At 36.4% G+C, this 26,652-nt stretch overlaps 2 protein-coding genes across 8 annotated transcripts in view; one reads left to right on the plus strand and one right to left on the minus strand.

Moving 5' to 3' along the window:
* Positions 1 to 916: 916 nt before the first annotated feature.
* On the minus strand, positions 917 to 2,455 carry TIGD4 (tigger transposable element derived 4). The gene has a single exon (XM_063107526.1). The coding sequence runs from the start codon at positions 2,453 to 2,455 to the stop codon at positions 917 to 919; it is 1,539 nt and encodes a 512-aa protein (XP_062963596.1).
* Positions 2,456 to 9,408: 6,953 nt separating this feature from the next.
* Positions 9,409 to 26,652, plus strand: part of ARFIP1 (ADP ribosylation factor interacting protein 1) — a 109,740-nt gene continuing 92,496 nt past the window's right edge. For 2 of the 7 annotated variants that reach the window (XM_063107825.1, XM_063107832.1), the window contains exons 1-2: positions 9,536 to 9,631; positions 25,780 to 25,859. In XM_063107825.1, the coding sequence (XP_062963895.1) occupies positions 25,782 to 25,859 (78 nt within the window). In that variant the 5' untranslated portion in view covers positions 9,536 to 9,631; positions 25,780 to 25,781. Of the gene's footprint in view, positions 9,497 to 9,535; positions 9,632 to 16,199; positions 16,270 to 25,779; positions 25,860 to 26,652 lie in introns of those variants that run through there. The other 5 variants (XM_063107826.1, XM_063107827.1, XM_063107830.1 and 2 more) reach the window with 5 other exon arrangements.

Genomic DNA, 26,652 nt, shown 5'->3' on the forward strand with positions numbered 1-26,652 from the left:
CCATGAACTTTTTCAAGTACCCTAGTATAGATTAAAAACTTGAGCTGTTAAAATTAGAAAAATATCTAAGCACCACGTTTTCTTTTTTAGTAACTGTGTATGTGTCTTCACATTTATTTTTTAAGAGTAATCTTATTAAAATATAAGAGTTTAATAAATGTCTCAGTAATGTATTTTTCTATTAAATACACACATATACATATAAACATTTAGAAAGAATTCACATCATCTGGTTATAGATGACCCCAAAACACCTGACAGTGTCATAGCCTTTCATTTGACATTATATATAAATAATTTGAAAATAGTAAGAAATATATTTTTAATCATTTTGGTGTATAGTTAGGTCAGATTTTATTTTCAGTAGTTTTTCATAATTTCTTATTAGGAAGGTTAGCTAGTTATGAGAAAAATTAAGTAATTTTAAATTATTTTAATATTTGATACTTAAAAGTTTGGTTAGAATACATATGGCATATATATGTCCTTATAAAAATAAATATCTAAGCTATTGGTAGATATTTTGTTTCTTAGACTAAGTAGATCAATTAAAGTAATCTAGAACATGACCTAAACTTAAAAAAGAAAATAGCAATCATCAATCCAGTGTATACAAATCAGACAGCTGGAGAGTTCTTTTCATGTTTGACATGTATACCATATGTGTCAAGTACAACGCCCCTGAAATATATTTTCTACTCCCCAAAACCTTTCTAAATAGAAACTTGTAATTTTCCTTTACTTAATTATTATTTACCAGGGAGATTTGCTATTCAGGAAAAAGACGTTTGCAATTAAACCAAAGATTACTAGTACTTCATATTTTATGTTTAAGTGGTATTTCTCCTTTACATACCTTATATATTAAAACACATCAGGAAAAACTATTACTCTTCAGATGTTGCACAATAAATAATTATTTAGGTGATAAATGGTTAATAAAATTTTCAAGGTCTGCTAAAGCATTATGAAGTCCATCATTCATATCTTGACTTCTAAGAAAATTTTTAAGAGTAACTAAAGCAGTTATTGCTTCATTTTTTGATGGCAACGGGAGTTCAGTTCCTAGAGATCCCCCATCATCCTCTTCATCAGAAGTATAAAATATGGTTTCATCTGATTTATTTTCTTTGGTCAATATTGAATCATCAGTTGGTGCTGCTTCACATGTCTCCAAATCATCATCCAGGGCAGCATACTCCTCTATAGATAAACCTTCAGGAAATTCCACTCCTGCTCCCACAGCATGGGCAAGAAAATCAAGAACAGTTTCACTCTCTGCATGTGTTGTGTCACTTTCTTCCTTTTGAGATGTGAATCCTGCTTCTTCATAGCTTTTAACAATAGTCTCTTGTGTTACAGCCCTCCAACAGAGATGCAACGTATCAACTGCATCTAGTAGCGAAAACGTAAATTCTTTGCTGTCTTCAACAGAGCTTAAAAATTTATTGATAAGACTAAATCGATATTTGACTTTAAGGCTTTTAATAACACCTTGTTTCATAGCTATACATTTGGAAGAAAAACATGATGGAAAGAATGCTAACTCAATGGACTTTAGATTCTTTACCTCTGGATGTGCAGGAAGAGATTCAACAAAAATTACCACTCTTCGTTGTTGGGCTTGAAATTTCTCATCAAGTTTCTGCATCCATTGTTCAAATACATCTGAGGTCATCCATGCCATTCTGTTAGCTTCATAATACACAGGCAATGATTTTATACCTTTGAAACAATGTGGATTTCTGTTTTTTCCAATGATAAGCAAAGGAAGTTTCTCTGAGCCATCCATGTTTGTGCCAACCACCAGAGTTATTCTGTCTTTGCATAACTTTCCAATTGAGCATGTTTCTCCTTTAAATGCAAATGTATTTGTAGGTAACATTCGGTAAAGCAGCCCAGTTTCTTTTATATTAAAAACATTTTTAGCATGATAATCATTTAAATAATAAGGTAATACATTTTGGTACCAGACAATTGAAGGGTCTACTGCTTCACCTGTAGCTTCTACAGGTTGAGCTCTAAATGCCAAACCATACCTGGATTTAAAACGATCCAGCCAACCATTACTGCACTTAAAATCATTATGTCCCAGTTTCTGGGCAAAATCATTAGCTTTTAGACGCAGCATTGGACCATTAACTGGAACATTTAGACACTGAGCAATTCGATACCACCTCATTAATGCCTCTTCCAGATCTGTGTAAAAAGCAGTTCTCAGTCTTTTTCTCTTTGGATCAAATCTCAGAGATTCAAAGGCTTCTAGAACTTTGTCTTTATTCTTCATAATAGAAGACAATGAATTTTTCTTTATTCCATATTCAGCTGCAATTTCTGCTTTTTTCTTGCCACTTTCCACTGCATTTATGATGTCGATCTTTTCCTCAATGGATAGGCTTTTCTTTTTCTTCACTGTTATGGGTTGAGTCGAGGCATCTACAGAAGCTTCTGCCATCTCAATCAGTGCTTATGTAGAGATTTTTCCTCTTCTTTGTCTATTTCTTTAATTCAGTTTGTTTTCCAGTATGGTATTGATTGCTGCTTTCTATCCCACTTCATATATTAAAAGTTGGTAAGTGTCTAATAGTCATATACCTTAGAAAACTGATGACTAAATATACTTTTTCAAAGGATCTGAAGAACAAAAATGTTATATGTGACTAGAATAGTTTAGAAGAGAAACTTCCTTCTTAGGACCTTGTGTAGCTCAGTTTATAGTTTATTCAGAGTTCTAGAAGTCAAGCTAAAATAGAAATCTCATTATGTCAAACCTGTCCAGTCCTGCTGATATATTTTTGGAACTTCAATCCTTTAAGATGATCTATTTTATCCATGCGTGCATTCAACCTATTAATTCTCCACAAAAGGCCTCAAAGATATGAAGAAAAAACATTTAGAAATTTTCATGAAATGTGTTACCCATTAATTTCCAAGTGTCTTCAGGGTAAACAAGAAAATGGTAGAATCCTTCTAGAACTTGCGAGTCTATCTGTATCTTCTTCTGTCTCTTGAAAATGTGAAAAAAAAAAGGTGGTAATTTTAGTGATATGTCAATTGACTATCAAAATAAATATTTATACCAATTATTATGCTCTTAATAATAATGAAAAGAATGGGAATATATTTCTGAAAATACAATAAGCAAAGGTTCCAAGAGAAATGCTTACCTCCTGAAGGACCTCTTGGTAAAGTTCTCTAGTTCTGCTCTGTGCATTTGAATTCTCACTCGTCTTTGAATGCTTTGTAATATATACTTCTGAAATAAATCAGACAAATTTAATCTGTTTTGAAAATGTGGGCTTACCAAAATTAAAGAACTAAAAATGATGCTGGACAGATCCTTGGTGGCTATTTTATACATGAGGTCACAGACTGTACCCTCTTGACTTCTCTAAAAGAAAAACATAGTCAGACAGTAGTCACAAGGTTCAACTTTTAATAGCACATGGAGACAGTGCCTCCTTTATAGGAGTCTGACAGAAAATGCTTCACTAAAAACTCAAATCGGGTGATTGATAATTCCATTTTTAAAAATCTAAATCTCATTCTACCTAAAAGCTTAAAAACTGAGTAACTTTTGTATCAATTTGACACATTAGCTGAATGTACAGAGTCCAGAAATATTTGATAAAATACATAGTAATAAACAAATTATTAAGAGGATATCATGCAGAAAAAGACCTAGACTAAGTATACGAAGGAGAGTGACCATGGGTCTTAACCTCTCAGGTCCTCTACTTCCTGTCTGTAAAAAAAAAAAAAAAAAAAAAAAATGGCTTATAGTGTAAGGATATGGGCTTTGGTAGCAGACAGATCTGAACTGAGAAGCAACTCTGCCATTTAGCATTTATGTGATCCTGGGTCATTTACCTAACTATATGCCACCTCAACTTCCTTATCTGTAAAATGGGGGTAATTACAGTACCTACCTCATAGGATTATTGTGCATTCAGTGAGATTCAATGAGAGAGTGTAAAGCACTCAGCACAGTATTTAGCACCCTAACAATGTGCTCAACAAATGTATGGTTATGATCTCGTCATTACATTCTCACTTCTGTCTTTTGGCTGTGTGAATCTACAATTCAGGGATTTTATGAAATCTCACTTGCAAATGGAAGCAAGAATCCCACCTTAAGTATATACTGAAATTAGAGCTCTTAAGCCAAACAGTACTGTCAGAACAGTCAAAGGGTCCCAGATGGGCTCACCTCTGTCTTCCCAGTCAGCATCTCTGTTGCCAAGCTTTGGGCTTACTGAAGCCAAGATGACAACCAATTAATCTGATGAGAGGGTGTTGCTGTGTGAGAGTATGGGCACTACCTTCTTTTCAGTTTCCCAGATGACATGTGCATCTTTTTGGACAACTTTTCTGACAAAATTTTTAGTCTACTTGTATTTTCAAAAGTGTATTTAAAAATCTCATTAAAATACTACTATCAAGCATGGTGAGGTGAAGGAAAGAGAAGTGGTTGGGAGTAATGTTAAGTGAGCTAAATCCTCAATTTTTACAGCAGGGAGTCAACAGATAAGGTCCAAAATGGATAAATCAAGAAATAAGAGTAGAGGCATATTATTTAGAGATACACAAGAAACCAGCAGATGAACTGGAAACAGAATCTGTTAAAAATCATTGCCTCTGAGGAGTGGGACTGGGGGTGGGGGGTAGGGCAGAGAACTGTTGTTTTTTATTGCAAGTTCTTCTGTATTATTTGATATTTTTAAACTATGCTCATGTATTACTTTGATTTAAAAATAAATGTAGTAGAAAATGCGAAAAAATTCTTCTGCCTTTGTTGTTCAAAGGAATAATTTTTATCACAGGAATTATAACCAGTAAAGGAGATGTTTTTTATTGTTGTTACAAAAAAGTTCTTAAAAATAATAATATTGATAGCACAGGGCTTTAGTTTCCATATTGCTTTCTATCTGCATTCCAAATAACTAAGGAGGAAGGTAAAACTGGATTTCAATGGTCACATATTTATAATGTGGTTGAGTGCAGTCTGAAATCTAGGCTTTCAAACATGAAGTCTACATTCTTTTCACTATATTACAGTAGCCTCAAATCACACTGGTGGGGCCTCCTCTAGCCACAGTTACACATTCTATGCTCCCAGTACCAAGCAAAGTCAGCATTTCCAATGCCTATCTAAACCTTAAAAAAACAAACAAAAAAGCAAAATCAGGCCACCATGGAAGAACAGGCCATTATAAATTCAGTGAACACAAATAGCAACCTTATCAAACTGTTAGGGAGGGCTAATCTTTCTTTTTTGTTTTTTTTTTTTTAAAGATGACTGGTAAGGGGATCTTAACCCTTGACTTGGTGTTGTCAGCACCACGCTCTCCCAAGTGAGCTAACCGGCCATCCCTATATGGGATCTGAACCCATGGCCTCGGTCACCGCACTCTCCCAAGTGAGCCACAGGCCGGCCCGAGGGCTAATCTTTCTAAGTAAATAATATTTGACCATCCAACTAAAAAAAAAATCTTGCTAGTATATGGGATCTCCCTGTAAATTTTCCTGCAATCTCCCAAAAATCTGCAATTATTTCAAAATAAAAATTAAAAAATATCTTGCTTTTATTAGGAAGATACCAGCCTTCAGAAATTGAGGTAACATGTTAAGACTGGTAACTGTGAAGGTACCCTGACAGTAGCGCTGATGCCCTAAGTTTTGGTCATACTTTCACCTAGGTGAGAACGTGACCAAAAGGGGGGAATTATAAAACAAAATTACAGGAGGCCATTGTTTTGGACTGAGTTCCTGCACTAGTCTACAACAGATCAGATAAAAGCAAAATGGAGTCACTCATCCTGAGTACCATATAATCAAACTAAAACTTTAAAAAAGCAGATAGATCCCAAAACAGATAAGGGTTTTTTTCCCCCCTGGAGATTCCAGCATAATAAAGTCCCCTCTCCTCCAAACCCTTATGAAAAAGTAAACTAATGTTTATCAGTTTTTTTTTCTATTGTTCTTTTTCCTTGATCTCACCTTATAAAAGCTAGTGTTCTACTATTTCTCAGTGGAATTTGAGAACACACAAGACCATTTACCTGGTGACAGAGAGTGATGTCAGTGCCTAAGTTTTGTTAGATCTACCAAAATTGAGAGATTGACCAAAGGGGGGGGGGGGATTTTTACTTTAAGTTTTGCCTAAAGGTTTCTTCAGACATAGTGATCTATTACCTAACTTAATGTATAAACAGACTGTAACCTACTCTTGTAACAAGTAGCCTTGTCTTAGCCAATTACAGGCAGCCAACTGTTCAAAGCATGGTTAAATAAGGCAAATGTCCAGCTGTAACCAATGCAGCTGTTTTTGTACCTCACTTTCCTTTTCCTATCTCTAAATCGTAGCCAACCTCGCAGTAGCCCCAGAGTCGCTCTGAACCTATTCTGATTCTGGCGGCTGCCCAATTTATGAATCATTCTTTGCTCAATTAAAATCAGTTAAATTAAAAAGAAAGAAAGAAATTGAAGTAGTAAGAACCAAATTTTCAAGAAAAGACAAAACCAACCAAAACTACTTCTAAGAGAAAAAGGGAATCTCCCAACTTCTCCCTCCCTTCTTCCCTTCCTTCCTTCTGCCTTTTTTCATTTGTTGGAAGTAAACCCAATCATCTCAAATAATAAGGATTACAGAAAAACTTGAATTTCCTCTCTTAACCCATCCTAGTTAAAGCAGTATAATACACATAATCAGAGACTACAGATTACCTTGATCAAATTGAAAATAGTGATATCTTTATTAAGAAAGATATTAGTTTTTTTTTTCTGAGTTAATAGTACAAACACAACAGTTACAATTTCCCATGGTAAGATACAATATATCTCTATTCTTAAAACAATAATAACATTTCTAATGCCAAACCAGAGAAGCTAGACCTTTTCCCTAGAAAAGAATAAGGCACCAATACTGCTTTTGGGGTGAGCAAGACTGAAGCCATGTTGGGACCTAAAACAGCCAGGGCTGCGGTGGGGGGGTTGGGAAGGGATTTCAAAAAGGACAGTTTTTTTCTCTCCATTCTTTCTTCCCATCCCCTGATTTTCTTATGTTGCTTGCTAAATAGGAAAACAATGCCAAGAAGCTAATTAGTTCTTTGCAAAGCTAAGAGTTCTTTCTTTGAGACTTGTAGAGTTTTGAGAAATGATCAATGCCAAATGACTGAAGCTGACCTTGGGCACCAGCCGAGTACACTGAAGCAAATCAAAAGCTTGCAGAGTCCTGAGATAACAGCGAAGATGAGTACAGAAACCAGACAAGGCCTTGGCGAGATCTTGTACCTTACCCATAGACATGGACCCCTCGCAGCTCATGTCTCCTTCTCTCCTGCTTTTCACCTCCCACATCCATTCCTTCAACCCCTCCTTTAAAAACCCCTCAGTAAATCTAAATCATTGAGATGGGATAGCCTACCGTCTACTTCAGCTGAATACATCTGCTTTTCTAACACTAACCATTGACTTCTGAGTCCTTTTTTTCTGTCCTTCGCAAGGAGGCAGGAAGCCGGACCTGAGTTCAGTAACACTGCCTAATGAATGAAAGTAACTGCCTAATCTCCCACAGTATAACATCTGGGATATTTTTTTTGCAGAGAGTAATGGCAGCAGCTAATAGTTCTCAGAAATACTCATCCTCTCAATTAAGCTCATGAATCATTCTCCCCTTGAAAGTATCACAGCAGAGAAATGCTGTATTACCTGTTAGAGAGTATTTTCTCTATGTCAACAGTAAAGCTAACCAAAGAATAAGAATAGGCAATTCACCAAAAAAGACTTACCAGCTGAACTTCAAATAAAGAAAACAATGGTCTATCCTTCTAGTAATAAGAGAAATATAAATCTTTTTTAAAAGGAAATACCTTTTGGTTTTTTTGTTTGTTTTTGCCTATCAGAATAGCAGTATCTAGTGTTTGCCAGGGTGCAGTAACATAGGTTGTTATGCACATAAATTTACACAAATAAATTGGTATAAAGTTTGTGAAGGGCAAATTAGCAATATGATACACAAATGTTAAAAATATGCATAACTTTTTTATTCAGGAAGTCTATACTTTATCCTAAAAGAATAATTACAGATAAAAAATAGTTTTTTATAAATGTATTAATTTTCTATTGCTACGTAACAAACTAGCATACACTTAGTGGCTTAAAACAACACCCTTTTATTATCTCACAGTTCTGTAGTTCAGAAGTCTAGGTGGACTTAACTGAATTCTCTGCTTACTTAGGGTCTCAAAAGGCAGAAATCTAAGATGTCAGTCAGAGGCTGGGCTCTTATCTGCAGGCTCTAGGAAGAATTTGCTTTCAAGCTCTTTCAGATTTTTTTGCAGATTTCAGTTGCTGGTGTAGGATTGGGGTCCCTGGTTATTTTGCTGGCTGTCGGCAGGGACCACTCTCAGCTCCTAGAGGCCTCCCTCTGGTCCTTGACTGGAGACCTCTTCATTTCAGCTACAGAGAACATTTCTCCTGTCTAATTTCTCTCATATTTGAAATCTCTCTGACTTCTACTGCCACCAAAAGAAGAAAACTTTCTGCTCTAAAAGGGCTCATGTGATTAGGTTAGGTCCACCCAGATTCTCTCCCTTTTGATTAACTCAAATTCAACTGATTAGTAAAAAAGAGAGGCAAGAAAGTATTAGGGATCCACTGTCAGCGAGCGAGCAGAGCAGAAAGTGATCAAGACAGCAAGTAACAAGAGCTCAGGGATGCCGGGCGGGCGGGTCTCTAGTCTCTCGGAAGGGAGTGGGCACAAGACGTGGCCGGAGGGGTCACTGGGGAAGCGAGGGTGAGGCACCCCCGTCCCATCAGCTCCCTTATTTCCGCACTCTTCACCACCCCCCTCCCCACCCCGCGGGGCTGGAATAACCTTCGTGCTCTCCGCTGGCTGAGAAACAAGCTTTGGCTCTTCTGCAGTGGAGTGGCGGTGAGCTACGTCGACCTTCATCCTCCCGGCACCGCCTCATCGTCTGTTGTGGGGGACGCCTAACGCGTGAGGCTGGAGTGTGTGAGTGAGAAAGAAGGAAAGCTGTGGGCTCCTGGAGACCTCCAACCACTCAAGACCAGGGGAGCGACCTCTCCGCAATCTCCCAACGCTGGCTGGAGCCTCGGGTCCCGAGCGCACACTCCTCTCTAATGCGGCCTCAGCCAGAAAATTACCCGGGCAACGGCGCCGGCGGAGTCCCGGATGTGGTTGCTAGGGCCGCGGCTGGAGGGGCGGGGCCGGCCTGCGGGAGAGGGGTTGAGGGAGCCTAGTGGGAGGCGCGCTGGCACCATCGAGACGTGGCTGGGCCGGACCAGTTGAGGGAGAGAGAGGCCGTCCAGGGCCAAGGATAACAGTACTTCCGGCCTCCTCACTTCCGTCTTCGGTGCTCCTGCGGTTGGTTCTGAAGGCAGGCTTGAGAGGTCGCCGGGCTGAGTGTCCTCGGCGGTTGGTCAGTGTGAGCTTGTGACAGCTGCAGTTGCTCCCCGCCCCTGAGGATTCGAGGTGAGTGGGGGGAGGGGAAGAAGGAGAAGGTCCGGGTCACATTTCCGTTCACTTCTTGCCGGGGTTGAGGCGATTCGAGAGAGCAGAGGCAGTGATAATCCTCGACTTGAGAGCTGCCGGGTTCCCAGCAGACAGGTGAGGGCGGAGCGGGCCCGCCGGGGAAGAGGCGGGGGAAAGACTGTTTGAGGTGGTTGGCGGGGCGGACACGTTGCCTCTGGGTTCGCTGTTCCGGACTTTTACAGGTCACTTCTATCCTTAGTCTGTGCCCTATCTGCCCAAGTACTGTGCCTTTGGTTTCTGCCCCTTCGTTCCTCCTGTCCCTCTGAGTGCGCCCCCGAAACAGTCGAGTGAAGGGGAAGTACTGGCCCTTCCAGGGCGGGACCCTCTCGACTTTGCTTGCATTGGGTGGGAAAAGGGGTTGCAGGATCCAGATCTTTCTTGACTAAGTGTTGGAGTGGGCCACCTTCAGGTTTGGTGTCCAGCTTTTATTTCTCTCCTCCTCTCCCTGCATCTCCCACTTCCTCTCTTCTGCAGTGAGAGGAAGGGAGATAGTGATAGTCCGTCCGAGAGTTTCATCTGGCAGCGGGGCAGGGAGGAGCCTTCCCTGTGAAATGTCCCAAATCTGACTGTGCTTGTGAGGACGTCCAAGAAATGCTGGAGTTTTGGAAGAGAGTTGTGCTGTTGTCTTCTGGTCCATTTTTCTTTGCAAGGTTACTGCTGTTTACGTGTCTAGGAAAAAGAAAGAGGTTTTTTGTTTCGTTTTGTTTTGTTTTGTTTAACAGTGTTTCCCTTTTACTTTATTATTACTTCCTTTGTTTTGTTCTTATCTTCTTCTTGAGCCCTTTGATCTCAAAAAGTTTGTACTTTATACTTCCTGCAGATCCTTTAGCTGCCCTTTTAGGATTTCTGTCCCCCGCCTCCGTTCGTTTTCTCCTAAATTTCTCTAACTCGGTTCTTATTTGGTAAGGAAAAAATGGAAGATTTGCAGGATTTTTCAAAAACTTGTGCTTTCACCGACAGGGGTGTGTTCACGTTTGCCACTTAATTAACTTCATTGGCTTTGAAATGGGGACCAAAATTGGTTACAGTAAGTCAGCCCTCTGTTTAGTTTGCAGGAATTGCCGTTTCAAAGCTGCTCTCTCTGAGCGACTGCAGCCAATTTATATTTTAGTACTGTTTTGGTTCTACTTTTCTTCCGTTTTTCCTGTGTTTTTTTGTTTTTCTTGCTCAACGTGATCAACAACCTCTCCCAACCACCAAATCTAATACAGATTATTAAAATAGAAAATGTTTCGGGGCCGGCCCGTGGCTCACTCGGGAGAGTGTGGTGCTGATAGCACCAAGGCCATAGGTTCGGATCCCATATAGGGATGGCCGGTTAGCTCACTAGGTGAGCGTGGTGCTAACAACACCAAGGCAAGGGTTAAGATCCCCTTACCGGTCATCTTTTAAAAAAGGAAAAAAGAAAAAAAAGAAAAAAAATGTTTCTAATACTTTATTGTCTGGATTAAAATCCCTGCCTCAGTTACTTTGGTTCCTTTTCAAGTTGATAAATTAGTTTTCCTTGGATTTTCATCTGCCTTAATCCTGGGTCATGACTTGGTGTCCATGGTTTAGGGGTCAGTGAGTTTCAGAGGTCTTCCTCATCCCTACCCTTGAAATTATATGCCAAGCTTTGTTTGAGTGCTTTTTACCAAATTCTGAAAGGAGAGATACAAACTGCTGATGGATTAAAAACTACTGCTTTGACAGTGTCAAACTAACTTGTTGAAGTTAGTGAAAATAGTTTATTTGCGGAGCTGTTATTTTTCCAACTTGTAAATGACTTATTTGGGGGCCAAGGAGAGTAGAATGCAGGGATTCTAGTTTGATATTGAAATCTCTAACTATTTAAAAACTTAAGGATTTCTAAATTCCTTTCCTTGACTTAGAGAGGGAAGTGAGACTGCCTACTTATTTAGTTCCTGATTTGTGGTTTTGAGGTTTCTCTTTAGGGATGGCTGTCTGTGGCTAATGCTCTGAAGATCCAATGCTCAAATGTTACTTAGCCTTGTTAGCAGTTGATTTATAAACTGATGCTACTATTATTTAATATGTATTAAATACGTACTCTGAACTGTACGGTTCAGAGTAAGAAATTTAAATTTTGGTCATACTTTGTTTTTCATTTTCTTGTTTTTCACTGGAGGCATCTGTCTTGGGCTGAGGCTTTGCTAGGAAGAGCAAATGAGATGTTTCAGTGATGTGGTCCATAAGCTTATCTCCATTCTGTATTAGATATTTTAATGATTGTTTCTTGTGAATTAGTATCCTTCCAAGCTGAATATAAATATTAGAGTGCATATTTGAGCTTACTGATTTGGTTGTGAAGTGTTTGTTGATTGATGGCTGAATTTCTAAAGATTTGATGTTCGTTTCATAGAATCTTAGAACTTGAAGAGTCCTGTGCAGCTAACTCTTCATAGCGTATTTGGAATAACCAGTGTCTTCTCACAAAATAAAATAATTTTCCCTCTGTCTAGCATCCTCACTTGGAGTAGTCAGAATAACCCTTTAGTTTCCTCCTAAGGTAATGACAGATTCAGAAGACAGATTATATCAAACACCGTAACAACAATTACATTTGTTTGCTTACTGTGTGCCAGGCATTATGCTAAATGCTTTTACATGATTATCTCATCTAATCTTTCCAGCAAATTTATTAAGTGGCTAAAATTCCCATTTTTATGGATGGTGAAACTGAAACTAAATGGCTAACTGAAGCTAAAGTAATCTGCCCAGAATTACACTGGTGGAGCCCACATTTGAACCTAGGTTGTCTAACTGTAGATTACTACTCTAGACAGATGAGTACCTGGTTGAATATCATACTGAAAAATAGACAGAAAGAAGTGAATTTGGAGGAGGCATATGGAATGATAATCGTTAGGTTTTCCCCTGGGGATGGATGTCTGTGAGGGAGGGGTGTGTGTGTGTGTGTTATGACATGAGAAGTGGAAAATGTGAGAATAAAGGTTATAAGTAATAAACTTGGCATTGTAAGAGTCTGAAAGTAATGGTAAATTTGGAATGGAGGAAGGAGTAAATTCAACAGGGAAATTAAGATAATAAGGCTGTGAATGAAAAACTAACAATATTCATATAGACTGGAAAATAAGTCGTTTCACATAATAGGAAGATGATGACTTAGGGATCGTGAAAGTCCGAAAGTCAGATACATACCAGCGTTACTTCTAGGATGCATGAAAAAGAGTATAAAACAAAATGATCTGAAAATAATCTTGTTATCCTTGGTCATTACTAGCTTTAGGCAATCATGGAAGCCACTGAACAGCACTTATAGATTCTCAGCTATTCTCTACAAAAGTATATATTTTCTTTTTCTATTCCTTTTCTCCCCCCACCCCCCACAATTTCTCATTCTTTCATTCCCCTCTCCATTTCTTCTAAACCTTTGTTGTAGAATGGGCATAGGCAGATGTTACTTAGCCTTGTTAGCATTTGACTCCTGGGAAAAGAATATAAGGTCTCGTTTCTTTGGGGGGGGTAGCTAGCGGATACAGGGATCTGAACACTTGACCTTGGTGTCACATGTCTCCTTATGAAATGCCTCCCCCCCCCTTAACAAATGTACTTATTTAAGTGAACAATGTTCTTCAGAGTAGGCAATCTGCTTTGAAATCCATTTCTGGTACTACAGTCAATTCAGATTGAGACTTCAGAAGTAAAAAATTTATGGCTGGCTTTGTCACTAGAATCAGAATAACTTTGGGTATGTGGAAAAAAATCAAGTCTTCTTTCAAAAGACAAAGATTTGCCACCAAAAGGAATTTTTAGGATATTTGGGCTCTAAAGTAGTTGTATAACTGGTAATTGCTCAAATTTTTTGTGGCAGTATCTTTGTCATATTCTTACCTAAGGTAAGAGTTTTTATTTTATTTTATTTTGTATGTCTATGATAGCATTGAATTAGCAGCTCCCGTGTTCATGCTAGATCCTCTTTGATCCTTTGGGGAATGGTGACACACTGCTTTTGGAGCAGAATCTTAAGAGCAGCAGAGTTGTTGGTGAGTTCTAAGTCATCCAGAAGAGGGAGTCTGTAAGCCAATTCCAGTTTCTGCTAGCATGAGATAGTAGTGTTCTAGAGCAAGGTTTCCAAACTTTTCGGCATTACGGCACAGATAAAAAATGATTATATTTGTATGGAAGACTATAGTCAGGACCTCCCTGACTCCCTAAAAGCGGAGGGCAGGGGGAGGTAGAGGTGGGTTAATATTTCAGTACATCTGTAATCCATTCTTGGCACATGGGTTTGGAAAGCTTTGCCTTAGAGAACAGAAATATGTACTCTTTGTTTAATACTTTATGTTTATTTACTAGGGAATAATTTATAAAGCATTTTCACATATATTCTTATTTTATTTATACTCTAGCCATGTCAAATAGGTAGAGCAGGTAACATTACCATGTTAGAAATGAACAAGTTGAGATTTAGGTGAAGTGCTTTGTAGAAGGTCACAAAACCCAAAAAGGGATGGATCAGAGGAATTCAAACCCCAGGTGGAAAGAGTCCCTGGGTGTTAAACCAGTGGCCTGTAATCTCTAGGATGGCCAGGACCCTATCTGTTTTGTTCTAGTGTCTGGGACAATGCCAGGCACATAGAACCCCATAATAGTTATCATTTATTGAGTGCTACTCTGGCTATGCATTATGCTTTATAGATATTATCTGTGTTTTAAGTAGTTTTATTTTTTATTAACAAAAAGAGAAACAGGTATGGAAACAGCAGAAATTAGTCCAAGGTCATCAAGTAGTAAAAGGAGAACCACAGGACTCCTAACCAAAGTTGCTTGACTTTAAAGCTTATGCTTTCTTCACTATAGTGATCAAATAATTCCATGACATTGTGGGTAGAGATTGGGTTCCAGTTAAAGTGTACAACATTGGTGGCAGTGGGTGGTGGTAGTGGTAAGGGAGATAAGCAAGTAGACCATTCAGTGTTTATCTTTGGCAGTTTGAAGTAGATTTGAGAGATGATAGGGTTTCCACGGTGCTTGAGGTGGGGGTGGGGTAGAAGAGAAATGTGATAAAACTCAAAGCAAGTAACTTGGGTCACTAATGTTACAGGTATTTCTAACAAAAGGTTAAAAAATATAGATCCTTTTTATATGTGGCTAAATGTTAATTATTTCTTAAAGATAGGATTATGGATGATTTTTATTTTCCTCTTTCTGCATTTCCTAATTTTTCTATACTGCATATTAATTACTTTTAAAATTAAAAATATTTTAATTATTAACATAGCATATATTCTTGAAATAAAATTCAAATAATATTAAGCAGATGGAACAAAAGTTTCTACTATTCCCCTAATCCCCTACTCCCCCCCAACTCCCTCCCAGTTGATTCAAAAAATAGTTGTTGGGGATCAGATGAAATATATGAGGAAGCTCTAAACCTGTTCTGACTGATACCACAGCCAGTAGCCACGTGTGGCTATTTAAGGTAGTTAAAATTAAATAAAATAAAAATTTAGTTCCTCATTTGCACCAGCCACATTTCAGTGCTCAGTAACGACATGTGCCAGTGGCTACTTTATTGAAGAGTGCAGATTTAGAGCATTTCCAAAATACTGGCCAGCGCTGTTAAAAATTTAACATGCTGTATGATTGGTAATATAATTACCATTTTATTGAACCAAGGTTTTTAAAATCATAGTGCCTCGCAATTTTTGTTTTAGCTGATGAAATATTATTGCCATGTTCTCTCTGAGTGTTTTATTTTAACTAAATCCAGATGGTCAATGTCTAAGTCTAATGTTTTTCTTGGATATTTGAGGATTATAGTTAGCTGCTTTTCTAGGATAAAGTGGTCACCTTTTCTAAGGGCATGAGTATTTTCTTTCTCCTTTGAGCTCTAGATCTGTAGTTGACATCCTCTCTTGAATATCCTAAACACATTTCAAATCCAGTATATCTAAAACCAGACTGATTTCTCCCTCTCTCCCCACAATACCTCCAAAACATTGGTCCTTTCTCTCTTTGTTCCTTTTTTCAGTGAATGATGCCATTATCTATCTTTTCATTTTCAGTGAATGATGCCGTTATCTATCTTTTCACTGTAATGTCCAGAAAACTGTTAGTGATCCTTAACTCCCTCTCCCTTACACGTCCAATGTGTCAACAGGTTTTATTAATCTTACCTTCTAAATGTCTTTTGAATCTTTGTTTTTCTTTCTATTTCCTTTACCACCACTTTAGTTTGTTACCATCGTCTTGCCTGAAACTTCTATAATAGCCTCCATTCTTGTCTACCCTCTTGTGTTTTGGTCCCTCTCTAATCCACTACCCATCCTGAAGGCACAATGATTTATTTTGAAACACGTAACTGATTGTCACTCTCCTCTCTTCTCCCCCAGTCCTTTTATGGCTTCCCATTGCTTCTAGGATAAAAGTAAAACTCCTTAACTAACAATGCTTAGGTCTCCAGCCTCAGCTTGTACCATGTTCTGCATAACTCTCCACTTCAACCCTGCTGGTCTTCTTTAGTTCTTTGTACCTGCCTTGCACCCTGCCATTTTTGTAGGGCTTTTGCAGATGCTTTTCCCTCTGTCTGGACCATTCTTTCTTTCTTTCTTTCTTTTTATTTTTTTCCCCTAGGTTATCCTGTCATGAAATGGACCATCTGTTCTTTCGCTTGTTAGCTATAGTCATTCTTCACACCTCAGCTGAAGTTTTGCTTCCTTAGGGAATAGTCTATCCTCGTGACTAAGGTAATAACATCATACATTTCCCACAGTTGCAATTTATATTTCTTTGTGTGATTATAAGATTGTCTTTCTCATCAGTGGCCTATAAACTCCAGGAAGGTAGGGTCCACATCTTGTTTTCTTTTTGGCTAATTATTGAATCTCTAGGACCTAGCTCAGTGCCTGACACCTAAATATTGATTTATTGAATTTCTAAGTTGATGGTATAAAAGATTTCAGTTCATGGAGTCTTGTAATCTAAGATTTTGAATATGAATTTTTAAAAAAATAGTAGTAGTTAAATTGCCATTTAGATTTTTTTTCAAGTGCATGTAAATAAGTTATTAATAGTTACGTAAAATATAGTACAATATTCTTAGATTATCTTATAATAAGCTCTTATTTTGGGATGATTTTAGATTTAGAGAATTATTGGAAAGATAATATAGAGCTTCCTTTCTACCCCATACCCAGCTTCCTCTATTATTAACATATTACATTAGTATGGTACATTTGTCACAACTAATGAACAAATGTTGGCACATAACTAAAGTCCTTTTTTTTTTTTCAGATTGTCCCAGTTTTCCCCTAGTGTACTTTTTCTGTTCCAGAATCCCACCCAGCATACCATATTGTATTTAGTAATCATTTGTCCTCTTGGTTTTGACAGTTTTTTGGATTTCCTTGTTTTTGATGACAAGTTGATAATTTTGAGGATTACTGGTCAGGTATTTTGTAGGCTGTCCCTCAGTTGGGATTTGTCTGGTGTTTTTCTCCTGATTAGACTGGGTAATATGTTTTTGGGAGGAAGACCGCAGAGGTAAATTGTCATTTCCATCATATCATGTCAAGAGTACATAATGTCAATATGACTTAGCACTGTTGATGTTAACCTTGATTACTTGACTTGATGTAGTGTTTGTCAGGTTTGTCCACTGTAAAGTTATTCTCCCCCGTCAACCCCCACCCCTGACTTTACATATTTTTAGAAGAATGTCTCTATGTGAAATCTACAATTAGGAAGTGGGTAATTATGCTCCACCTCCTTAAGGGGGAACCAGCTGTATAAATTTTTTGGAAATCTTCTGTAAGGGAGATTTGTCTCTTCTCTCCCATTTATTAATTTACTTAGTCATATATATCAGTCTTGTCTCATAGATATTTATTTTATACTTTGGGTTATGATCCAGTAGCATTTTATTTATTTTTTTGCTCAAATTGTTCCAGCTTTGGCTATTGGGAGCTCTTTTAGTTGGTTCCTATATACCTTTGACATACCCCCATCATTGTGAGATTTTGTTGTTGTTGTTTTGTTTGAGCACTTTTTAAACTTTCTGACACTACAAGATGCTCCAGGCTTAACTTGGCTATTACCTGTCCCACTCCTGTTGGATAATGGTATTAGAAACCAACATCTGGGCACTGTGTGCTCTTTTCTACTGGAGTGTCATTGCTTCTAGGCCCTGTCAGCAGACAGCAAGGAAATAAATGTGTGTACACTAAGTCATGTATATACACGTGTCTATAAATATTTCTACATATAACCATCTGTATCTATATATTAAGCTATATTCTTAGATTGTTTATGAGCTTTTTTCCATTGAAAAAAATTACCTGTGAATATTGAGGGGGTTTATTTTATATAGTTTTGGAAATTTAGTAGCAAATTTAAAGTAACTCTCCAATTATCTCTTGCTAAGGGAGAAAAGCAGTTCAGATAGTAACACCAAATAACAGGTAACCTGTTTGATCTTGGAATGAAATCAGTTACAGCCAGCTCTAAAAACAGATGACTATCCCTCTTGGTTCTTGGTTGGCCTCACTGCTAATGTTCTGGAACTCAGCTAGCCATCTATGAAGAATGAGGCCACAGTACACTGAATAATTTAGAGTTTATTTACAGCTAGTTCTCTTTTCAGAGAGTAATTTAATTTTGAGAATCTTATCATTTTACTTCTCATTAGTTTCTCTGTAACCCAGTCTGAACAGGGAAATTAAAAAGGCTTCTCCAAACAGTTAACTTTCTTAGTTGGTTAAAAATTGATTGTGGTATACGGATGGGCATAGTTGATTATCTGTTAGGTTGACTTTTAAATTCTTTCTTATTTCTACATATAACTGAGAATTAACTATATTTTGTGAAAGCTTTCTACTTTTGAATTCTCTAGACTGATGTGTTTATCTTAATGAGCAACCTAAACTTAATTTATCAGTATTTAAAAGGACATGCATGTGCCCAGCAAAATAGCTTTTACAGATACCAGATAGTTGTTGATATAAAGACAGAAGTGTAATGTAAATGATTCTTTATTATCTTATTTCTTTTTATTTGGTTTTTCTACTTAAGAGAGGAAATATTCTTTGAACATATTGCATGGTAAGCCATTTTCAGTTCAATATCATTTGCATTGGACAGTAGGGAAAAGGATTTTTTTTTTCTGTGTTAGGAAAACTGTCATTATCGAAAACAAAATTATTTTAAGTTGTTTTGACTAAAATTGAAAGCTTCTATATTTTGGATATTACTTTTAACTAAACATGATATTTAATGGAGTTGCTCTACATTTTAACTCTAAATTTTTTATTGTAAACAAGTTAGTCAACTTGGAAATGAATATTGAATTATGAAATCAAAACAAGTCTTAGCATTCTTTTCCTATTTATCCGTGAACAAAAAAAGATAGACATATTCCAGTAGACTCCACCTAGAATGAAAAAAAATAGAGCCACTTTCTTTAGTCTTTAGCATCTTTAATCTTTCATAGTCTATGGATTGTCAAAGATACAACAGTCTAAAGAAACCAAGCAAGATCAGATCAAAGCAAGCCCAAGTTTGACTACTTTTTGCTCTTAGTGTTCTGTATTTACCTCCTTAGAATTGTCCTTGACTCACTAGTCAGAAATCCTTGATCCCATATATTATTATTTATAGTACTTCTCAAACTTCTTTTTTTTTTTACTGAAGTACCCCTAGAAAGAATAACTCTGTAGACATTTCTTTGAAGACCCCATATTTTATCATAAAACTTTAGTAAATTTCTTTGAAAACTTACATGTATTTTATTCAAGTGAATTTTGCTTTAGATTCCATAATACACTTTAATAAAAAAGAATGTAAATTCATATTCCAGTATGATGTGTCATGTTTATCCTATTTATGTCTGCACTGTTTATATCTGCTTTCCTGTGTCTTGGGCATACCATTTCATACACCCTATGGTATATAAGTGCCTTAATTTGAAAAATTCAAATTATTATTTCTGCTAAACAACACTCATCTCATAGATTCTTTAGTATTAGACTTGTGAGTCTTTAAAATCAGTGGCATCATGGAGACTATTAATGTGTTTTTCTCCCCTGGTATTCATGAAGTCTTTTGTTTCTTCTTATCTTTGGGGATCCTGGCAAATCTAGTACATCCCGCCCTCTCTTCCCTGGGTCCTAAGACCTTAAATGCATTTCACAGTTGTAGGGTATAAAATTCTCCCTCATTGAAATCTGATAAAAGTTATGATATACTTTTCCTCTGTGTAGATCCAGTCTATTCAGTTTATAGAAATCAAAATGTGATTTTTTAACAATGAAATCAAAACAACTGCAAACAGTTGGATGAATTATAAACTTCAGGTGATATTATTTATGCATTTTTACAGATGTTAATTACTAATTCACTTTGTAGGTCTTTGGTCCTTACACTCATAAGTTAATGAATACCTCTGAATCATTTATAGACGTAGAACCCCAGAGATGACTTAAGATATTTCTGGCCTCCAATATAACTGGCTTGTGAGGCCTGAACATTAGTGGTCATTTTGTAGCAGTAATTTATCATTTTGTTTTAAAGACAACTGAATTCATGTAAAGATTAGAAAATGTATATCTTAAACAGCACAAATTACATTCAAGTCATTAACTTTTTAAATGTTACCACTTGCATGTATGTTAGTTATCAAGTTATGAACAAGCAAACCTTTAAAAAATAAATGTGAAGTAGATCAGAGCACTTAAAGATTATGAATAACATAGATTTAGTACCTATCTCTAATTTTCAGAAATTTGATTTTGTGTTTCCCTATCTGCTCGTGTTATTTGGTCTTTTCTAGAGCTAAATGGTAATGATATGTTTTCCTAATTGGTGCTGCTGTTTAATACAGGGGAGCAGACGGTAACTCCTATTTCACAAGAAACTAAAAGACAGCAAAAATTAACTGCCTTAACTTTCTTCCATTTTCTGTTCTACTCTTCACTATGTCTACAGATTCGTTCCTGCTTTCATTCTTGCCTCAGTTGAAGAGATTTCCTCTTTTTAAGGATAATTCTTCTATCTTTGTTCAGAATTTTTGTTTTTAAAAAACTTTATTTTGATTTCATTTTAGACTTGTAGAACAGTTGCAAAAAGAGTACAGAGAGTTCCCTTATATTCCTCATCCTACTTTCCCTAATACTAAATCTTACATAACTAATATAATTATCAAGGGTAGGATATTAACATTGGTATAATAGTATTAATTAACTACATACCTTATTAGAAATAAACCAAATTTTCGGCTACTGTTCTTTTTCTGTTCCAGGATCCTATCCAGGAACCCACATTGAATTTAGTTATTTCTCCGTAAGTTTCTCACACTTTCCTTGTTTCATGGCCATGACACTTTTGAAGAGTACTGATCAGTTAATTTTTAGAATGTCTCTTAGTTTGGGTTTGTCGATTGTTTTCTCATGACTGGATTGAGCTTATGCATTTTTGCAAGAGTACCACAAAAACAATGTTGTTTCCTTCTCAGTGCTTTGTATTAAGGGGTTTATGTTGTTATGTCTTACTACTTGTGATTACTTGATCCTTTGGTTAAGTTGACTGTGTTGAGTTTTTCCACTGTGAAGTTACTATCTTTCCCTTTTTAGTTGATAAGTATCTTGTGAGAGCTACCTGGAAACTATGTATTCTGTTTATCCTCAGACTTGCCCTCTAATTTAGGATCTGTGAAGTGGATCTTGTCTGTAACATTTGTGATGTTTGCCTGATGGTTGTTCTGTTTCCCTCTTTCCTTTCTACATTTATTAAATGAATTAATAAGTCAATTAATTCTTTTGCTCTATGTCTCTTTCTCCCTTTTATTTATTTATTTGATTGTTTATATCAGCATGGACTTGTTAATATTTGTTTTACTTTATGCATTTAAATCCAGTCCTATCATTTATTTTGTTGCTCAGTCTGTTCCACCATTGGCCATTAAGGACTCCTTCAGGTTGGTTCCTGTGTTCTTTTAACAAAGCCCCCCCCCCTTTTTTTTTTCTTTTTTCAAATTTTCCTTATTTTCTGACACCAGAAGACGTTCCAGGCTCATCTTGTAGTTTTCCTGCCCCAGCCTTAGAATCAACTACTTCTTCTAAGTGCCTTGATTCCTTTTCTTGGAGAATGGTGTTTAGAGACCAAGATCTGGGCACCAGGTGTACTTACTGTTGCTGTGGTATCACTGCTCTAGGCCCTCTCAGTAGACAGGGCTAGGAAAGTAAATGAATTCACACAGACGTATATATGTTAAAAACCATGAGTTTATAATGATACCTCTGATTCCAGTCCAACACCACAGGGTTCATTTTAGCATTTCTCCTTTATTTAATAACTCCTTTCTTTAACAGTGAGAAACCTGATTCTCAATGTCTCCATTCTATTTTCTTTCCTTTCTTTGGTTATTCATTTATAACACAGTTAGATTCATTTGTTGGTATTTCTATACCTTTTTTTTTTTTTTTGTCTTTTTCGTGACCGGCACTCAGCCAGTGAGTGCACTGGCCATTCCTATATAGGATCCGAACCCACGGTGGTAGCGTCGCCGCGCTCCCAGCGCCGCACTCTCCTGAGTGCACCAGGGGCTCGGCCCTTTCTATACCATTTTGAATTCCCATTACATCCTGGTTGGTTTTAATTACTTGATTTTTAAAAAAATTTTATTTTTATGAAGGGCATGTGAAAATTACTAAGACTCTAAGAGTCTGAATTATTTTAAAAAATATATGTCCAGGGCTGAGCCTGTGGCGCACTCGGGAGAGTGCGGCGCTGGGAGCACCGCGATGCTCCCGCTGCCGGTTCAGATCCTATATAGGAATGGCCGGTGCACTCACTGGCTGAGTGCAGGTCACGAAAAAGTCAAAAAAAAAAAAAAAATATATATATATATATATGTATATATATATATATATATATATGTATGTCCAGAGAAGTGTCATTCCCTCTTATCTCTGCTACCCTGTTTCTATTTCATCTATCTCCCACTTCCTCCCACCCCTTTCTAAACTGCCTCCGGAGGTAAACCAGCTCCTTAGTTTCTGGCTTATCCTTCCTGTATTTGTCTTTTTCCAATGACCAGAAATGTGTATTTTCGTATATCCCTCTTCATTCTTACTTGAAGGTATCGTACCCATACATGTTTTTTGTGGGGTTTTTTTTTTTTTTTTTGGACTTTGCTTTTTTCAATTAAAATGTGTCCTGGAAATCACTAAATCACTGCATATCGTAGAGATCTTTCTTTCTTTCTTTCTTTCTTTCTTTCTTTCTTTCTTTCTTTCTTTCTTTTTTTTTTTGTTTTACTTTCACAGTTGCATAGTTTGGATGTACCATAGTTTATTCAGTTACTGTCTTATGTAGAGACATTTAGGTTGTTTCCAATATGTTACAATTATAAAGAATGCTGCAGTGTGTATGTATATTTGTGTCATTGGAAGTATGTTCCCAGGGTAGATTCTTAGAAGTGGAATTGCTGGGTCCAAAGGTAAGTGTATATGTGGTTTTGTTAGGCATTAACAAAGTTTTCTCCAGATGAGTTGCACCAATTTGTATTCCTATCAACAATGTATGAGAGTGCCCGTTTCCTGACATCCTCACCCACAGAATGTTTTGTCATCTATTTAAATTTTTGCCAGGCTACTAGGTGAGAAATAGTATCTCACTGTTATTTTAATTTGCATTTCTCTAATTTTGGGTGAGTTTGAGCAGCTTTTGTATGTTTGAGGGCCCTTTTAATACCTTTCTTCATGAATTGACTGTTCATGTCTTTTTCCTTCTTTCTGATTTTTGGTCCTTTTTCCCTTTGCTTTTAAGAGTTCTTTATATCTTAGGGATATTAGCCTGTAGTGGTATATGTTGCAAATATTTCATTCTAGTTTTTAGTTGTCTTTTGCATTTTTTTATAGTGTTTTTGCCGTGCAATTAAAAAAAAGTTATGTAGTCAAGTTTATCAGTATTTTCTTTGATTGCCTCTGGATTCTGAGTCAGAATTAGAAAGCTTTTCCCTATACCAACTTTAAAGCAGAATTCACCCTTTCTTTTTTTTTTTTTTTAGTACTTTCTATGGTTTTATTTATTTGTTTGTTTGTTTGTTTATTTATTTATTTTTAATTTTTCTGACCAGTAAGGGGATCGCAACCCTCAGCACGGTGTGGTCCGCAGCACGCTCAGCCAGTGAGCGCACCGGCCCATCCCTATAGGATCCGAACTCGCGGTCTCGGCGCCGCACTCTCCCGAGTGAGCCATGGGTTCGGCCCCTATGGTTTTATTTTTTACATATAGATTCCTAATCCATTGTGAGTTTATTCTTCTTATGTATAGTGAGATATGAATCTAATCTTATATTTTTCCAAATGGTTACTTAGTTTTCCTAACACCATTTATTGAAAAGTTCATCTGCACTTCAGGAATTTGAGATGCCATCTTTGTTATATACTACATTCTATGCATATTTGGGTCTAACTCTAGAATTTTTATTCTTACTCCATTGGTCTCTGTCTATTCATGTGCTAGTACCACATAGCTTTACTTATAGCTGCTTTGTGTATGTTTTAATGTCTGATAAAAGAAGTCCCCCTTGTGATTTTCCTTTTTCAGTTTTTGCCTAGCTGTTCTTGCATTTTTGATTCTCCATCTCAACTTTAGTATCAACTCGCCAAACTTTATAAAACAGCTTTAGTATTTTTATTGCATTGCATTGTATTTATAAATTAACTGTGGGAGAAATGGTATCTTTGTAAAGTTGTCATCCTATCCAAGAATAGGGAATATCTTTCCATTTGCTAAGTTTTCTTTAGTGTCTTTCAGCCATGCTTAGAATTGTTTCTCATATAGGTTTAATACATTGTTTAGTTTATTGCCAAGTATTAATCTTCTTTGTTGCCATTGTAAATGGGATTTTCTTTGCCAATAGGTCCCCTGATTATTGATTTTGTATATGAAGGCTATTGATTTTTGTGTGTTAATTTTGTATCTTGCTACTTCACTGAATTTTTTTATTTTTTGAGTTAGTTTTATCATTGATTCTTTTGGGTTTTTAGGCATACTCTTATATCGTATGCAAATAGAGATAGTTTTACTTCTTTTTTTACTGATTATTCCTCTAACTGATTTCTCTTACCTAGTTGAATTGGCTAATACTTCTAGTACAATGTTGAATAGTAGTGGAAATGGTGGGCATCTTTGCCTTTTTCCTAATTTTAGTGGAAATGCCTCTATTTTTTCTTTATTAAATAAAATAATTATCGGACTAAAATGTATATATTTTATTATGTTGAGAAAGTATCTTTTAATTCCTGTTTCTTTTAGTATTGAATTTTGAATGGTTGTTGAATTTTATCAGGTACCTTCTATCTCAGTGTGTATGGAGAAAATCATATATTTTCCCCCTTAGGTTTATGAATATGGTATAATATTAATAGATTTCCTAATTGAACCAATCCTGTACTCCTGGGATAAATCTCACTTTGTTGTATTATTTTCTTAATGTGGTATTGCATTCTGTTAGCAATCAGTAAAATTGTTTTCTTCAGTGTATTTCAACAGTAAAAAATTGTTTCTTTGCATCATAGTACTTGAGATGGTGTCTTGTGCTTGTTTGTGTATTTGTCTCCTTGATTAGATTCAAAGTGCTCTTAGAACCTGAGCTAGATTTTACTCTTCTTCCTAGTGCCTAGCTCAGTTCTTCATATATACTTGGCATTCCCTAAATGTTATTGAATAAATTAGAAGGAGAAATAGCTCATTAAACTTTTATTGAATGATATCTGAGCATCATGTTTCACTTAGACAATGAGTAGTCAACATCTGTTATCAATATAAAAGAACACTGGCCATGAAGGTGGGAGAGGTCTGAGTTCTGGTCTGGAACTTTGTTTTATGTAGGCCACAAGTAACTAATATTTTGGCTTCAAAGGTCTTTGTATCACATTTTTTTCATCTGTCAAATCAAGTTGACACACTCTGATCTCTTAAAATCTGTTTCATGTGCAAATTATTTTATGAAATTATTTTTTAATCGTTGAGATATGCATTTTCGCATTCTGTGAGAATTCTTCTGGATTTTTGTTTGATTTTAGAATTGTTTACCTGTTGTAATCAATAGAAACTCATATGATTGTAGATAGTTTTGAAAAGCAAATTCTGACTACAAATAAACTATTATGTTTTGGAATGTAAGAATATCAATGAGATGATTCAGCTCTTTTAACTAAATTATTTAATTTGTGCCTAACACATTTTACTTTTAGGTATGTCTGACTGCAACAATGATACTACAACTCTTGGTGCATCTAAACCAGCCACAGAAGAAGCCAAGTCTAATTCTGAGGTGATTGGGTGGTATTTTTATTGTTTTTTTTTTATAGTCAGCCCAACTCAAGATTTTAGAGTGTCCAGATTGACTTAATTGGTCTAAACATCTGCCATTCTAAATAAACTGTTTTACATATATGGTCACAGGAAAGGGGTGGGAGGAGGAATTTCTTTGTTATATGTCAGGTGTTGCCACTTGCCTTTGGGCATCTGAAATTCTAGAGTATAGCTTACTCAGCACATAAAAATGAACATAAAAACTACAGGTTAAACTATAGTTTTTAGTTTAAATATGACATATGACAATGGCTGGAAATGTTTGTTGAAGTAAAAGTAGTAGGATGCTTGTATTTGAGCTCATCCACTCCCATTAGTTCTCTCTAGTTTGTTATGCATCAGGTTCCAGGTACACAGCTTTTAAAAAAACTAGTGAGTTCTGGACTTCACTTCAGACTCATTGAATCTGAATCTGCAGTGATAGACACTGGGTCATGTGCATGTTTTTCTTTTTGAAAATTTTACAGGTAATTCTGATATATATCACCTAAGAAACACTGTTTTAATTCATTAGAATAAAGAGAAAGAAATTAAGCAGCTAATTTTATATTGAATTCAAATCAATAGATGTTTTTCGAACGTCTAATACGAGTAATACCTCTTTTTTATAGTACTTAAATACTTAAAGAGTAGCACTTTCATATGGTCTCATCTTGATCTTTATAATAGTTCCATATAATTCAATTAGGTAAGTAGGACAATTATTTCTGTTTTTTAGTTGAACAAATTTAACTTTTAGAGAGGTGGTAACT

The sequence above is a fragment of the Cynocephalus volans genome, chromosome 9 (genome assembly GCF_027409185.1).
Source record: "Cynocephalus volans isolate mCynVol1 chromosome 9, mCynVol1.pri, whole genome shotgun sequence".
In the NCBI taxonomy this organism is placed as follows: domain Eukaryota; kingdom Metazoa; phylum Chordata; class Mammalia; order Dermoptera; family Cynocephalidae; genus Cynocephalus; species Cynocephalus volans.

What these genes read in the sequence shown, in the direction of transcription:
- TIGD4 (XM_063107526.1), bottom strand. Translation starts at nt 2,455, where the DNA reads ATGGCAGAAGCTTCTGTAGATGCCTCGACTCAACCCATAACAGTGAAG.